Below are 12,647 nucleotides of genomic sequence, written 5' to 3' on the forward strand. Positions count from 1 at the left end.
TTACAGCATATTTTAATGCCTAAAATAGATACAATCGGTCGAAAACTTGACCAACCTTCTTAAACTGTAACCAGGATTTTCGAACATCCGACATTTGGCCAACAGAGGACCTCCACGATCCATAGGAGCTGAAGTAGGCAACATTACTTCCATTCCGTTCTGTCCCCCCCTCCAACCTTCATCCCGCTCCAATTCTCGTGCAGGGACCACTCAGCAACTCCTGGTTTCTCGCACATTCAGGCACGGTAATAGTTAATAGAAAAAATCGAGTCAATACTACCCCAACTCCCATATTCTACATATCGTCACCTGAAATGCAAAATAACGTAACAACATTTTCGGAAATTTACAGTAGCAAGAATTAAGCACGAAATAAAATAGAACATGAGTGAAACAAAATTTTACTTAAAACTGGTTATATCTAACCGCAGAGCCTGAAAATGTTAAGCATATGTAATATTATGTATGTAATTTGAAGTAGTGAAGCGTAATCAATAAGACACTCAATTTCGAATTTTTTGATGATACGTTATTTTGCATTTCAGGTGACGATATAATGATTTCGTTTTTCTAACAAACAGTCAGTGTATGAGTTATATAGAGTATATGTATATATATAGTAAAATTGCTTACATTCCGATCCTCTGGTTGACATTTTACATCTTACGGTATTTCCCTGGTTTTGATTCTTGCAAATTGAAAGAGTATAAAATGTTCGGTTGCAGCCGAACTTAGCACTTCCTTACTTTTAATTGATAATTTTAATATTCCTAGTCATTTGTTAATATAAACTTTAAACTTTATCCGAATATGTAGTCAGTTTTTTAAACAGATTTTCACTATAAGCCTGACTTTTATTCGAAATGACGAATATTCAGAGTCAATAATAATTTAATTAGAATTAATTAGAACATATACATTTATCATATTGGAAAGTACATATTAATTGTATATGTACATGAGAAAGTTGGATTATAACATTCAAGCAGCAAGCTTTCCAACTTGATCTTTCAATTCCACACAATCGTATTTCTGACATTCGTAGCGATATGTATGTAAATATATACTTTTCTAAGAGTATGCACTGGTATAAGGTGAATATAAACGGGTAAAGGTACCAAACATTTATTAGTCGTACAAATATACACATCATTTAGCTAGTAGTAATTTTGGAAAGTTCCTCATGTAGTTCAGCTGTATCTATTGGCTCCTTAGCTGATGAAGTACTGGTCGAAGCCGTAGCGTTCGAGGTAGGCCTGGCGCAAGTCTTTTTATGCATAAACCAATGCAAACGTTGACATTCACGATCACAATATTTCACTTGTTTACATTTTGAGCACTTTTTGTCTGGTTTTTCATTACCACAAGAACTGCAATATGATGTATCATCCTAATAAGTTATACGATAGTAAAATTTATTATGAAATATAATTTTTCTTTTTTAAAATATAAATATATTACCGCAAAACCACGATGACCGTTAATAGCATTGCGAAAGACCATTAGTGCAGGTTGCGGATCTTTAGCAGCTAGTTGGGAAACAACTTGACGAAACACAGTGCAATCTCTGAACGGAAACTCACGCACGCAATCACGTAGAGTAAATTCTATGTAATCCAGCTGGCCAATTTTGTTTTCCTTTAATACTCGCTTTATAAATAATTCCACAAAATCGTGCTTTCCTGCATCAACTTCATTCAACTTTTCCTTACGTTGGGCTTTACACTGTTCCTCGCAGCGCATTAATTCCGACACAATCCAACCAAGATAATGAAACTTAAAAGCCATGAGTTCATTAACATCATTGGTCTTCTTCATTTCCTTGTCACACATATACTCCAAAGCTTTCTTTAAACCTTGCAAATTTTTTAACAATCCCAAAGATTGTAAATTTAGTGCGATGCGAACAGGATGCAAATTAATTTCTATAACAAATTGATGAAACAAATCCATCATTCCCGGTGGTATCAGTGGCTCCTTTTGTTGACCCTGTGCACGTGTATAGTACTCCAATGTCTTTCGGGGAACATAGTTATTGATCGTTTCCACGCAGGAGTGATTACCAACAAAAGCAGCCATCTGTGATGCTGTTCGTGAAACGCTATTTAAACTATTTGGATTTATACCAGCATCTAGAATAAGCCGACACACTTCCGTGTTGCCTGACAAAGCTGCGAAGTGCAACGGAGTATAATCAGCACCATGTTTATTGAAATGTATATCAGCGCCCTGAAAAAATACAATGTTAGCACGTGTTAAAATGTTTGTCTTATGAGCTTACCATATCTAATAAGATTTGTACTGCTTCTTTATTACCCTTGCAACAAGCATGTTGGAGCGGAGTCATCCCATCCTCGTCTACAAAATCGACACCCTCCTTAAGTTGGGTTATCAGCTGCTTGAAGCCATTTACATCGTTTTTGGCAATGCGATCAAATATCTGTCTCTGCACTTCGTCCAATTTATTTTCGGTATTTGGTTCCATCTTTACTATGTTTGATACAAAATATCTTTTTTTTTTACAATTATATTACTTATAAAGTAAAACCTATACAATCATTTATGTATATGTATATTTGAAAGGACCTTAAATAAATTGTACAATGAGAAAAAGGCTCCAGAGTTTATAAGTGATATATTTCCAAATATTTCAATGAAAGAATCACAAATTTATCGTTTTGACTCGATTGTCGATACCAAAGATGAGTAAACAGTGATTATATACTACAACCCAATCTTTTTTTTAATATACCCTTGAAGCTAACTATCAGTTAAATAACTGATTTAATACCCACGAGCGTTACCAGAGATTTCTGTTAAAGCTTCTATGAGTTTATTCAAAGGTTATTAGTCGCGCCGTGTGTTAGTGTTAGGTTCCAACCTAATTCATTCACTATATTGGATTTTCGGTTATCTTCGCTTGATGACATATTTTACAGGTAAAACACTATATTAAAAACTAAATCGATAAAATCGAATTTGATAATTCTATTGTTGATTGGCGTTAGCTTAAGATGACTTTTCCTTTCAAGTTATCGGTTTGTTATTATTCTCTGCAACAACAGTTTTACCTGGCTACTTTAACAAACATAATTTCGTCTTAAATATTTTCATATTCAGAAATATATAATAAACTATTTATGAAATAATTATTTAAGAGTTTTAATGACTCTTCATCTATTGAGAAGTGTTTAAAGCAGAAGAATCTTATGGCAACCATAAAAAAAAAAGATTTACAGCAGTGAAATTTGGTGTTGTACAGCACTGTCGTACTCGTTGGTTTGCATTCGCTGAATATTCATTAGTTAAATTTTCCCAGCGAATTGAGTGAATCGAGTGAGTTGAGTTTATTTGAGTTGTTTATTGTTTACAGATCGCCATTATTTATAGGAAATATTCTTGTCTTATTATTGTAAATAAGTAAAGAAAAGGTTCCAAATTTAAATGTAAGTAATTTAGCTACGATAACTACAGAAAAAAACTAATTTTTGCAGTGTTTGTGAAATAGTTGCAGACATTAACATTTCTAAATGATAAAGGAATGCGGAGGAAGTTGCTTACGACTGAGATAAATGCGAATTTTCTACAATACAATAATGTAAGTTAAAAAGCAAAGTGGCTTAATGAAGCATTAATCCTAATTCTTCGTGTTGGTTTTGCATTCGCCCTTTGCTGCGGAACGAGTAAAAAATATGCAAGAAAATTGTGCTGAGGAATCATCATATGTATGTAAGTATGTATGTAAAATTTGAAATTGACAAATGGAAATCGAAGGCTGCGATTTAGAATAGCATCCCCGGATTTCGGGGATAAAATGTCAATATCAATGGAAAGGTGACGTTCTCCAGATCAGGAGATAAAAATTCTGTACAGCCCTCCATCACCATTCAGATTTTAAATTATGATATTTCATTAATTGTAATATTGTTAAATTAGCTTACATATATTTTAGTTAAACCATCTATCCGACTACAATCCATCAACATACTATCAGCAGCCACTAGCCCTACTAATGCAATCAACCCAATAATAAAAGAACAGCGAACACGCAACTAAACCTACTTAAATGATACATAGCAGCGAATACACAACTATACCAAACTTAGGAGACAACGCACTCGATGGAATTTATTAACGCATAAGAATTATTCACAAATATTTCAACATTACACGGACAATAAAAAATCGATCCGATTCATAAAAAATGAGCAAACAATAATTCGCGCCATTAATAACACTGGTAAACACCGTTTTTGTCACATGAACTTTGTTATGATTTTTATTTATGTTGGTGTACCCTCATTAAAAATATATAACAGTTTTGTTTCTATCACATCCAGTTTTCTTGTGACAGCTACATATTCATTTCTGACCTCATATACGTTTCTTTGTTTACATAACTGCATTTAGTCGACTGTGTAACTATTGTGTTTGCTAAATTACATTTTATTTACATTAGTTAGATCGTAAATATGCCACGAAAGTGTTTGAACAACCCGGACAATTTTTGTTATGTGTGTGGAGAATTAACTTTTACATCTCAGCGTCGAAATTTCACATCACTAATTGAACAGTGCTATTTAGACTATTTTGGTTTTCCTGTGAGGAATCAAGACAAATCCTGGGTTCCACATAAATGTTGTGTAACGTGTGTGAGGCTCCTTTTAGGTTGGGCTAAACAAGAACCTAGACATTTGTCATTTGCTATACCAATGATTTGGACGGAACCAAAGGATCATGTAAGTGATTGTTATTTTTGTTTGACTCAAACAAAAGGTATTACTACCAAATCCAAACACACTATCCAGTATCCAAACTTGTCTTCGGCCAAGAGACCCATTCTACATAGTGCCGAACTGCCTGTGCCGTTGCCTCCAAATCGATCAAAAAGTGAGAATTCTAGTCCGGAATTTGTTCTCAGTCAGCATAATAAGGTATCTGAAGATAGTGACTCAAGTTATGAACCGTCAACTTCAAAAGAACCGTACTTATTGACACAACGTGATTTAAATCTGTCTAAAAAACAGGCTAAGCTTTTGGGGTCTAGATTAAACGACTGGAATTTACTTTCTCGTGGTACAAAGATTTCTTAGACGAACAAGCCATTTCCTTAATGGAGAAGCGTTATCAAGGGAAAATGGAGTCCAGGAATGCTAGCAGTCTATTGTTGGAGACTTAAAAGGGACCTACTGGAAGCCAAATATTTAAGAAAATCATAAGTTTATATTAGATATTAGAAAATAATTCTGTAAGTGTGGCTGAATTTTGTACTTTTTACGAAAATATACATATGTTTTGATGTCACAAGAAAACATGATGTGTACATTTTTTTTTTCATTGATATATTATTATATGGTCCTAGTTTATTCAAAATTTGATATAAATTTTCAAGTGACAAAAAAAAAAAATTACAAATTTGTTGACCAGTGTAATTTGTTCTGCATCAATTATTATAAACCGTAAAACGATCATATTTATGACTAAATAAATAAGGCGCCACTCGAAGTAGGATCTTTGACTTAAGATCATGTCATCATTTCAACTAGTATAAAAGGACTTATGAGAAGAATAATGCTATTTCCGGTGTTAAGTAAAGAAAATAAAGATTCGTTTATTTACAATGCGCCTTCGACTCTGCATATTATTTATAGATAATCTGTATATATTTGGTATCAAAGGACATAAGTGTATACATGCATATGTATAATGATGATTTCAATAAAATCCTTTCGGTCTAGTAAAACCCTAAAAATCGATTGTTTATTTCTATACTATAATATCACCTTAATATTTTATTATTATTTTTAGAAGCATCTGAAAATCAAGATTTTTTGTTAATATATTTTTTTATATTTTGTTTTTAGTTTAATATGAAAACTATTGAAATCTCTATTGTCTATAAGATCTTCTTGGGTGATCTCTGATCAAAGTTCGATTCAAATTCGAAAAATTAAAAATCGAATAAATTTTCGTCAAAATAATATGAAATTGAGGTTTTTATTGTCTTCTTAATATCAAAACTATTAAGACCTCTATTGTCTATAAATTATACTCAATCTTCCTTGTATATATCGAAGTTCGAATAATGTTCGAATAATAAAAAATGTAAACAATTTTGTTTAACAAAATATACTGAATGACTTTAAAGCAGCATAAATTAAATTTTCTTCGTTTACTATTAGAATTCTTAGACAGAATTCAATAAATTTCGATGTCTGATCGTTCTTCAACTCTTCGATGATTTATTTGTAATAACTTTTTATGTTATCTACATACATATAGCAACTGTTAGTGCAAATATTTTTAGCGTCGCTGTAGTACAACTTATTTCCGATAAAGTTTTTTTTTCAGTCTTGGTCTTATGGTTTACCGCCATATGTATGTCAACAGGATTTTTTTTAGAAAAAAGACCATTGAATATTATCGTCTAAATATTTATCACACGGCCACAACACGTCATTATGCAAACAAAGAGTGAAAAACCAAATTTCAATTCAAAATATTGAAATCATGAGCATTAATTTGAAAAAAAAAACACACATTTAGTCGCATGGAACTGATTTTTTATTTGCCTAATATTTAGCTTTTCAGCGGTCGCTCTCATCTCACGCTACTTCATAAGCGCCGCTGAGCTGAAGCGATCGGCTCGTGTGTGACAACCACAACGCATATATCTCGCAAGCGATTCAGTTCACATTTGCCCTGCTGCCAGAATGTTTTCTGTGGCATTTAGTATTTATATACATTTTACACGGATAGCATTGTTCATTGGGATAAGCGAATTATTGTGGAAAAAAGTTGTTTGAAATAAAAACCAAAAATAATTTAAAAAATAATTTAAAAATATCAAAAGCTATTTTTTTTAATTTCAAAATTTGCATTATTTGAAAAAAAAAAAATTTTTTGTGCTGCCAAATACTTAAAAATTGTAAAAAACAATCTGTTTACTTTATTGCGCACTTTCGAAAGAGAATTCGCACAAAATTTGTTTATTAAATAAGTAGTTGTTTGGTGAACAATACAAGCTGGCATTCGAAGATCGCGGTGTTTGGCGAAAATCTCGCCGCAAACTGAACAATATGCTTGGCGCAGTTATAGTAAGTCTGAAGTGAGCTAAGAAAGCTAAAATATACATATGTACATATATATACATACATATATGTAAAAAAAATAAAAAATAAGTCGTAGTGAACCCAAAATTATTACTTTCTGCATTAAAACGTCATTAAATAGTGCGGAGTTAGTCTTAAATACAGCTACTGAGTTACAGTAGCCACTGAATTTAAGTGAAAAGTTGAGTTCGCCTGTCTTTAATACCATAAACCCGAATGTCCGTTAAAATTACAACTAATGACAGCATATTTGAAAATTAGGAAACGCCAAAATTTTAACCATAACTGTTCATCTGCAATTTGTTAATTGTAATTGCAAAGCCTTTAAATTCAGTTCCATGAATATGTTTCACTGACTCATCCATGCTTGAGAGAACAGCGATTGCTACAAAACAATTTTAGTGGTTTTAAAGTTATCAATTGCTGTGATGACGTCACGATAGCATATGTTCACAAAATAAACCTACAAAGTAATAAATGTTATTAAAAACATTATACTTGCTGCGTGTTTTTTATTTCAGTCTCAATGCTCTCATAAGTGTAAGTAGAAGCAGGAATATTTTGGTACGGTTTAGATAACCTCTTATGAAATTTGTGTTAAATTTGAGTTATGACATTTCGCTTTCGGATTTTACATAAGATACTAAAAGTACATAGCTGAGCCGTGGATGTGGATAAAAATTAATTTTTGGAAAAATGGCGTATAAACCTTTTCGCCGGAAATTTTGTAAGCACATCGACATCATAAAAACAGAGGGCGAAAACACAAACATCGCATAAACTCATTCTTCATCGAATTAAATACTTTGACTGACTTTTATTTGATTTCATAAAGCTACAGAATCTTCGCCGAAATCGTAATGAGAGGGCTGAGGTTTTTTTCGCCACAGAACGTACGTTATGGAATAAAATGCTGGAACACACTCAATAATATTGGGTATTTTCGCTTTTCTATTTATATTTATACTAATACAAGGTGTGTTCCAAAATAATAGGACTTAAAAAAACAGAACAAATGTTTTTTTGGCAAAATCAATTTATTTTATTCAAAATAGTTTCCTTCTGCTTCAATACAGCTTCTTGCACGATCCAAAAGCAGGTCGAACGAGTGTTTTAGCTCGTTGGCCGTTATTGCCACCAGTATGCCGTTGCAAGCCTTTTGAATGGCCTCTACGTCTGCATAACGCTCTCCTTTCATGAGCAAATGCATTTTTCCGAAAAGGAAGAAGTCACACGGTGCCATATCAGGTGAATACGGGGAGTGGTTAATGGTTAAAATGTGATTTTTGGCCAAATAATCGGTCAAAAGCGTCGGTCGATGATGTTGGATTCTGAGCAATTTTTGGTAGTCAGTCAATTTGGGCGGAACACACCGTGCACACACCTTTCGTAAGCCCAAATGTTCGGTCAAAATGCGATAAATCGATGTTTTGGAGATGTTCAATTCCATTTCCATGAATTTCAATGTTGATTTCGGCTGATTTTTGATGAATTCACACACAGTTTCGATGGAATTTCCGATGATCACGGATTTTGATTAGCCCACATGTTGATCGTCATTTATGTCCGACCACTTTGAAAACGTTGAAACTCTGCTACGGGATAGGCAATCATCGCCATAAACTTGTTTCGACAATTGAAACGTTTCGGTAAAAGTTTTACGAATTTTAAAACAAAATTTAATGTTGGCTCTTTGTTCGAAGCTCATCTTCGCACCCATAACACAAACATACTGACACTTACAACGCAATAACTTCACTTTCAATCGATGAAATGTCATGAAATTCTCACTGGACAATCGATGAAGATAGCAGATTCTAACGCACCAGACATATATGTAGATGGCGCCACCAGGGGGCACTAGATTCAGAAAATCCTGTTTACTTTGGAAAGCACCTTGTAAATAAATAAACAAATATGTGCCATTTTGGTCGAACACTTTTTGCCATTTTTCTGCAGAGACTTTATTCCATCGATTAAAAGTCGAAATTTCCAAAACGGAAGCGAGCGAACCATTCTTGTGCTACACGAACTGATACAGCATCGTCTCCGTAAACTTCACAAATTTCATTGGTGGCTTGCGTGCCATTCTTTCCTTTTTTATACAAAAGTTTCAGAATAAAGCGAATTTCTTCATTATTTTCACTCATTTTTGAACAGCTGTAACTTTTTTTCAAACTCCCCAAATTAAATTAATGCAGATACGAGTATACGACTGCAACGACATCTATTGACAAAATACCCAAACCATTAACCAAACTGAGTTGAGTCGATCCATAAGAGATGTTGAGAGTCTCTGCTATTTCTCTGATATCAACACGAGGAGATTGAAGCTCTATGCTATCTCCATATTATGGCCAATAACGGAAGTGAGGGCAGAACACACATGAGACAAGTTTTCGATGACTTCACGACCTTCACTGAATACTTTATGCCATTCAAATGTTTGTATGATAAATGAGCCTAACCAAAACATTTCTGAAAAATTTTAAACGATTCCATAGCCGTGATTCCATTGAAAACGTAGAAATTCGAGCAAAATCCGGAATCATGGCGTGAAACTCCAACTATAATCGTTCCCAAAAAATCACCTATAATCGCTTCCAATTATTTAAAATTAACACATAACACATATGTATGTATAAGCAGTGCTTACGATTTTTCGTTCACTGAATTAATATGTTTTCATTTAATTTATTTGCAGCCAAGCGTTGGTAAAATGAAAGGCAATTCCGCCGTAGATTTGTCAGAAACTGAGCAAATTGTCAAAGAGGAAACGGTATGCTTTTTAGATTCCAACAAAGTTTTATATAACGATAATAGTTTGTTTATTTCCTGCCACGCCACAGGAACAATACGAGGAGAAATCGAAAACATTAAAACCAAAAGTAAAGAACTGCGACAATAGCAACAATGCTTATGTTAGCGCCAGCAACGGTTGCAGTGCAGTTGGTGAGAAAAAAGAGATGATAGATATAGAGAACGCGCTTCGATTGCGTCAATATGCAATCGATGAGTTAATAACCACCGAAAAGTCATATATTGAGGACTTGAAGAGTATTGTCGATGAGTAAGTTAACGATTTTTGAGCATCGGAAGCGTGAACTTTGCATAAATCTTTGTTTTCTTTGTAACCGCAGTTATTTAGCCGAGGTGCTGGATCCCAAAAGTGATATACCCAAACCCGACGATTTGAAGGGCGGCAAAGAGCGCATGGTTTTTGGCAACATTGAAGCTATCTATGAGTGGCATAAGAAGTGAGTCAACCGCAAGAGCGCAAAAAATACATGAAATTGTTAAAAATTATTTTGTATTTTTATTTCGACAGATCCTTTTTGGAGGCATTAGTGCGCTGCCGCAATTCACCCGCCGATCTGGGCGCCCTTATCGAAGATTATCTTCACAAATTCGATATGTATAAAAAATATTTTCAAAACAAGCCGTTATCGGATCACATTGTGACCACGCACCTACCGTATTTTGACAAAATCAGACAGAATCTAGGTAGCCGCCTGGATGTAAGTGCTTAACCATAGCATTAAAGGAAAAATATTTATACTAAAAATTCAATTATCTGCGCAGCTCAACGATTTGCTCATAAAACCAGTGCAGCGATTGCCGAAATATGTGCTGTTATTCAAAGAGATTGCCAAATATGCCCGCGCCGCTGGGCGTGATGCCGAAGTGGTTGGCGTCGAGAAAGCTATGCGCGTTATGGGTGTAAGTATTCTGGCATTTTCCTTGTTTAGTCGTATAAATAACCGCAATTAATCGATTTTCGCTGCAATATTGACATGAATCAACTTTTCATGACACTTTTAGATGATTTGTAAGGCTGCTAATGAAGTGATGGAATTGCATCGTTTACAAAAATTCGAGGGTGAAATCACTGAGCAAGGAGAACTTCTATTGCATGACAAACTCTACTGCATTGAGGTTGAAAAGGCTGATCGCAATGCTTATATATTGCAGAGACCGCGTGAACTTTATGTTTTCCTTTTCAAGCAGAGCATAATTTTCGCGGATATCGATGGCAAAAAGCTGCAATGCAGTAGTCCAACATACACCTATCGCTCGCATATACAGGTGGGTTGAAATGCAAAACAATTCGGGTGTAGTAAATATTTCCTTTTAAGATTTTAGCCTAAAGTTAGTTTGGCTGTTTGAGCTGTAGTTTTTAGTTTCGAACTGACTTAATATCCTTAATTTTTATACCATCTAATGTTTTTAATACCCTGAACGGGGTTTATCACGAAGTTTGTAACACCAATAAGGAAAAGTCGGGGACCCTATAAAATATATGTATATGTAAATGATCAGCATATGAGCTGAGTCGTTGGTATAGCTCTTCTATGGTCTTTTGCGTTCGTAAAGTGTATTATAGCTTATAGTTAGCGTTTTTTTCTTGTTTTTATAAAACTTAGAAGGCTATATATTTTACTTTCCAAAACGAATTGAAATACAGATCAGCTCTGAAGTGGAAACAACTTTTTCCCGATTTCCAAATATTTGAAGACTGTTGTTATATAGGAAATCTCAAAAGATCTTTCAAAAAGAATAATCATCTTTATTAAATATACGTTAAAATCGGCCAGGCTCGTCATAATTTGAATTTTACTATAATTAAATTCCATTTTTAATATAAAAAAAATTTCGTTCGCAGGTCAATAAAATGCAGTTAAAAGAATTAGAAAACAATCGTTTTCAGCTCAAATCGACCGATCCAAATAAATCGGGCTTGAAAATAATTTGCTACGCGTCCACCGTGGAGTTGACCAACGAGTGGCTACGCATCCTACGCAATATACTGCAGTCACTGCAGGATTTCCGGCAGGCCATAACCAATCCAATCGAATATCAACACCAGCAGCAACAACGGCATTAAAATTCGACAAGAAAACAAAAAGAAACCCAACAAAAACAAGAATTACAACAAAACAGCAATTATGTATGTATGTACTATGTACAATTATTTGCCAAAATGCATTTCATAAAAACTTCAACAAAGTTATAACTATAGCATTTTTAAATTATAATATTTTATATAATCACGGTCATAACACACACACGCACAACAAACCCCACTCATTTGCTGGATTTAAATTATAAGAAAAGAGCTTAGATAATATGTCTCAAAGCAGAAAACATCTATTAAAGTGTTTATCGCAAACAACATGATCATTTGTTTCAATTTCTAATTAAATTAAAATTGTAGTATTTATGGTAGTGGATAATAAATAATTAATATATACATAAATTATATATATTGCATATACATACATATATCAAAGCGAAAAAATAGCATTAAATATTTACAGTAAACAGAATAGTGAAATAAAGGCATAATAATTTACTTCACGAAAAAAAAATTAAAATGTAATTTCGTTAGAATTAGTAGATAATTTCTATATAAAGATGACAGAGCCTTACCATAAATTACTGTATTATGTACGTTCGTTGTCATTTGCTTCAGAAGACTTCACAAATTTAAAGATTAACAAGATTTTGGGAAAGCTTAGTTCAAATAACCAAATC

General features: G+C 33.6%; 2 protein-coding genes across 10 annotated transcripts; one reads left to right on the forward strand and one right to left on the reverse strand.

Moving 5' to 3' along the window:
* Positions 1 to 1,090: 1,090 nt before the first annotated feature.
* Positions 1,091 to 2,684, reverse strand: LOC126761239 (ankyrin repeat and MYND domain-containing protein 2). Its single transcript, XM_050477234.1, has 3 exons — positions 2,282 to 2,684; positions 1,462 to 2,229; positions 1,091 to 1,390 (listed from the first exon to the last, which is right to left on the reverse strand). The coding sequence occupies exons 1-3, from the start codon at positions 2,483 to 2,485 to the stop codon at positions 1,154 to 1,156; spliced, it is 1,209 nt and encodes a 402-aa protein (XP_050333191.1). The 5' UTR covers positions 2,486 to 2,684; the 3' UTR covers positions 1,091 to 1,153.
* A 639-nt stretch (positions 2,685 to 3,323) lies between these two features.
* LOC126761237 (rho guanine nucleotide exchange factor 25-like) lies at positions 3,324 to 12,287 on the forward strand. Of its 9 annotated transcripts, none has more exons than XM_050477228.1 (9): positions 3,324 to 3,446; positions 3,495 to 3,598; positions 9,817 to 9,891; positions 9,962 to 10,182; positions 10,253 to 10,369; positions 10,441 to 10,630; positions 10,695 to 10,832; positions 10,935 to 11,198; positions 11,776 to 12,287. In XM_050477228.1, the coding sequence occupies exons 2-9, from the start codon at positions 3,542 to 3,544 to the stop codon at positions 11,995 to 11,997; spliced, it is 1,284 nt and encodes a 427-aa protein (XP_050333185.1). In that variant the 5' UTR covers positions 3,324 to 3,446; positions 3,495 to 3,541; the 3' UTR covers positions 11,998 to 12,287. The 9 variants fall into 9 exon arrangements, 7 of the variants coding, with proteins under 7 accessions (XP_050333185.1, XP_050333184.1, XP_050333189.1 ...); XM_050477227.1 differs by having other exon boundaries at positions 3,509 to 3,598; XM_050477232.1 differs by lacking the exon at positions 3,495 to 3,598 and adding an exon at positions 3,953 to 4,240.
* The last annotated feature ends 360 nt before the right edge of the window (positions 12,288 to 12,647 follow it).

Source organism: Bactrocera neohumeralis, chromosome 6, assembly GCF_024586455.1.
Source record: "Bactrocera neohumeralis isolate Rockhampton chromosome 6, APGP_CSIRO_Bneo_wtdbg2-racon-allhic-juicebox.fasta_v2, whole genome shotgun sequence".
Lineage (NCBI taxonomy): Eukaryota > Metazoa > Arthropoda > Insecta > Diptera > Tephritidae > Bactrocera > Bactrocera neohumeralis.

Bases quoted from the DNA above. Each gene is read 5' to 3' on its own strand.
- LOC126761237 (XM_050477228.1), top strand. From the start codon at position 3,542: ATGCGGAGGAAGTTGCTTACGACTGAGATAAATGCGAATTTTCTACAA. The intron at 9,892-9,961 runs GTATGCTTTTTA...GCCACGCCACAG, and splicing joins AAATTGTCAAAGAGGAAACG to GAACAATACGAGGAGAAATC. The intron at 10,370-10,440 runs GTGAGTCAACCG...TTATTTCGACAG, and splicing joins ATCTATGAGTGGCATAAGAA to ATCCTTTTTGGAGGCATTAG.
- LOC126761239 (XM_050477234.1), bottom strand. From the start codon at position 2,485: ATGGAACCAAATACCGAAAATAAATTGGACGAAGTGCAGAGACAGATA. The intron at 2,230-2,281 runs GTAAGCTCATAA...GTATTTTTTCAG, and splicing joins TACAAATCTTATTAGATATG to GGCGCTGATATACATTTCAA. The intron at 1,391-1,461 runs GTAATATATTTA...ATAACTTATTAG, and splicing joins ACGGTCATCGTGGTTTTGCG to GATGATACATCATATTGCAG.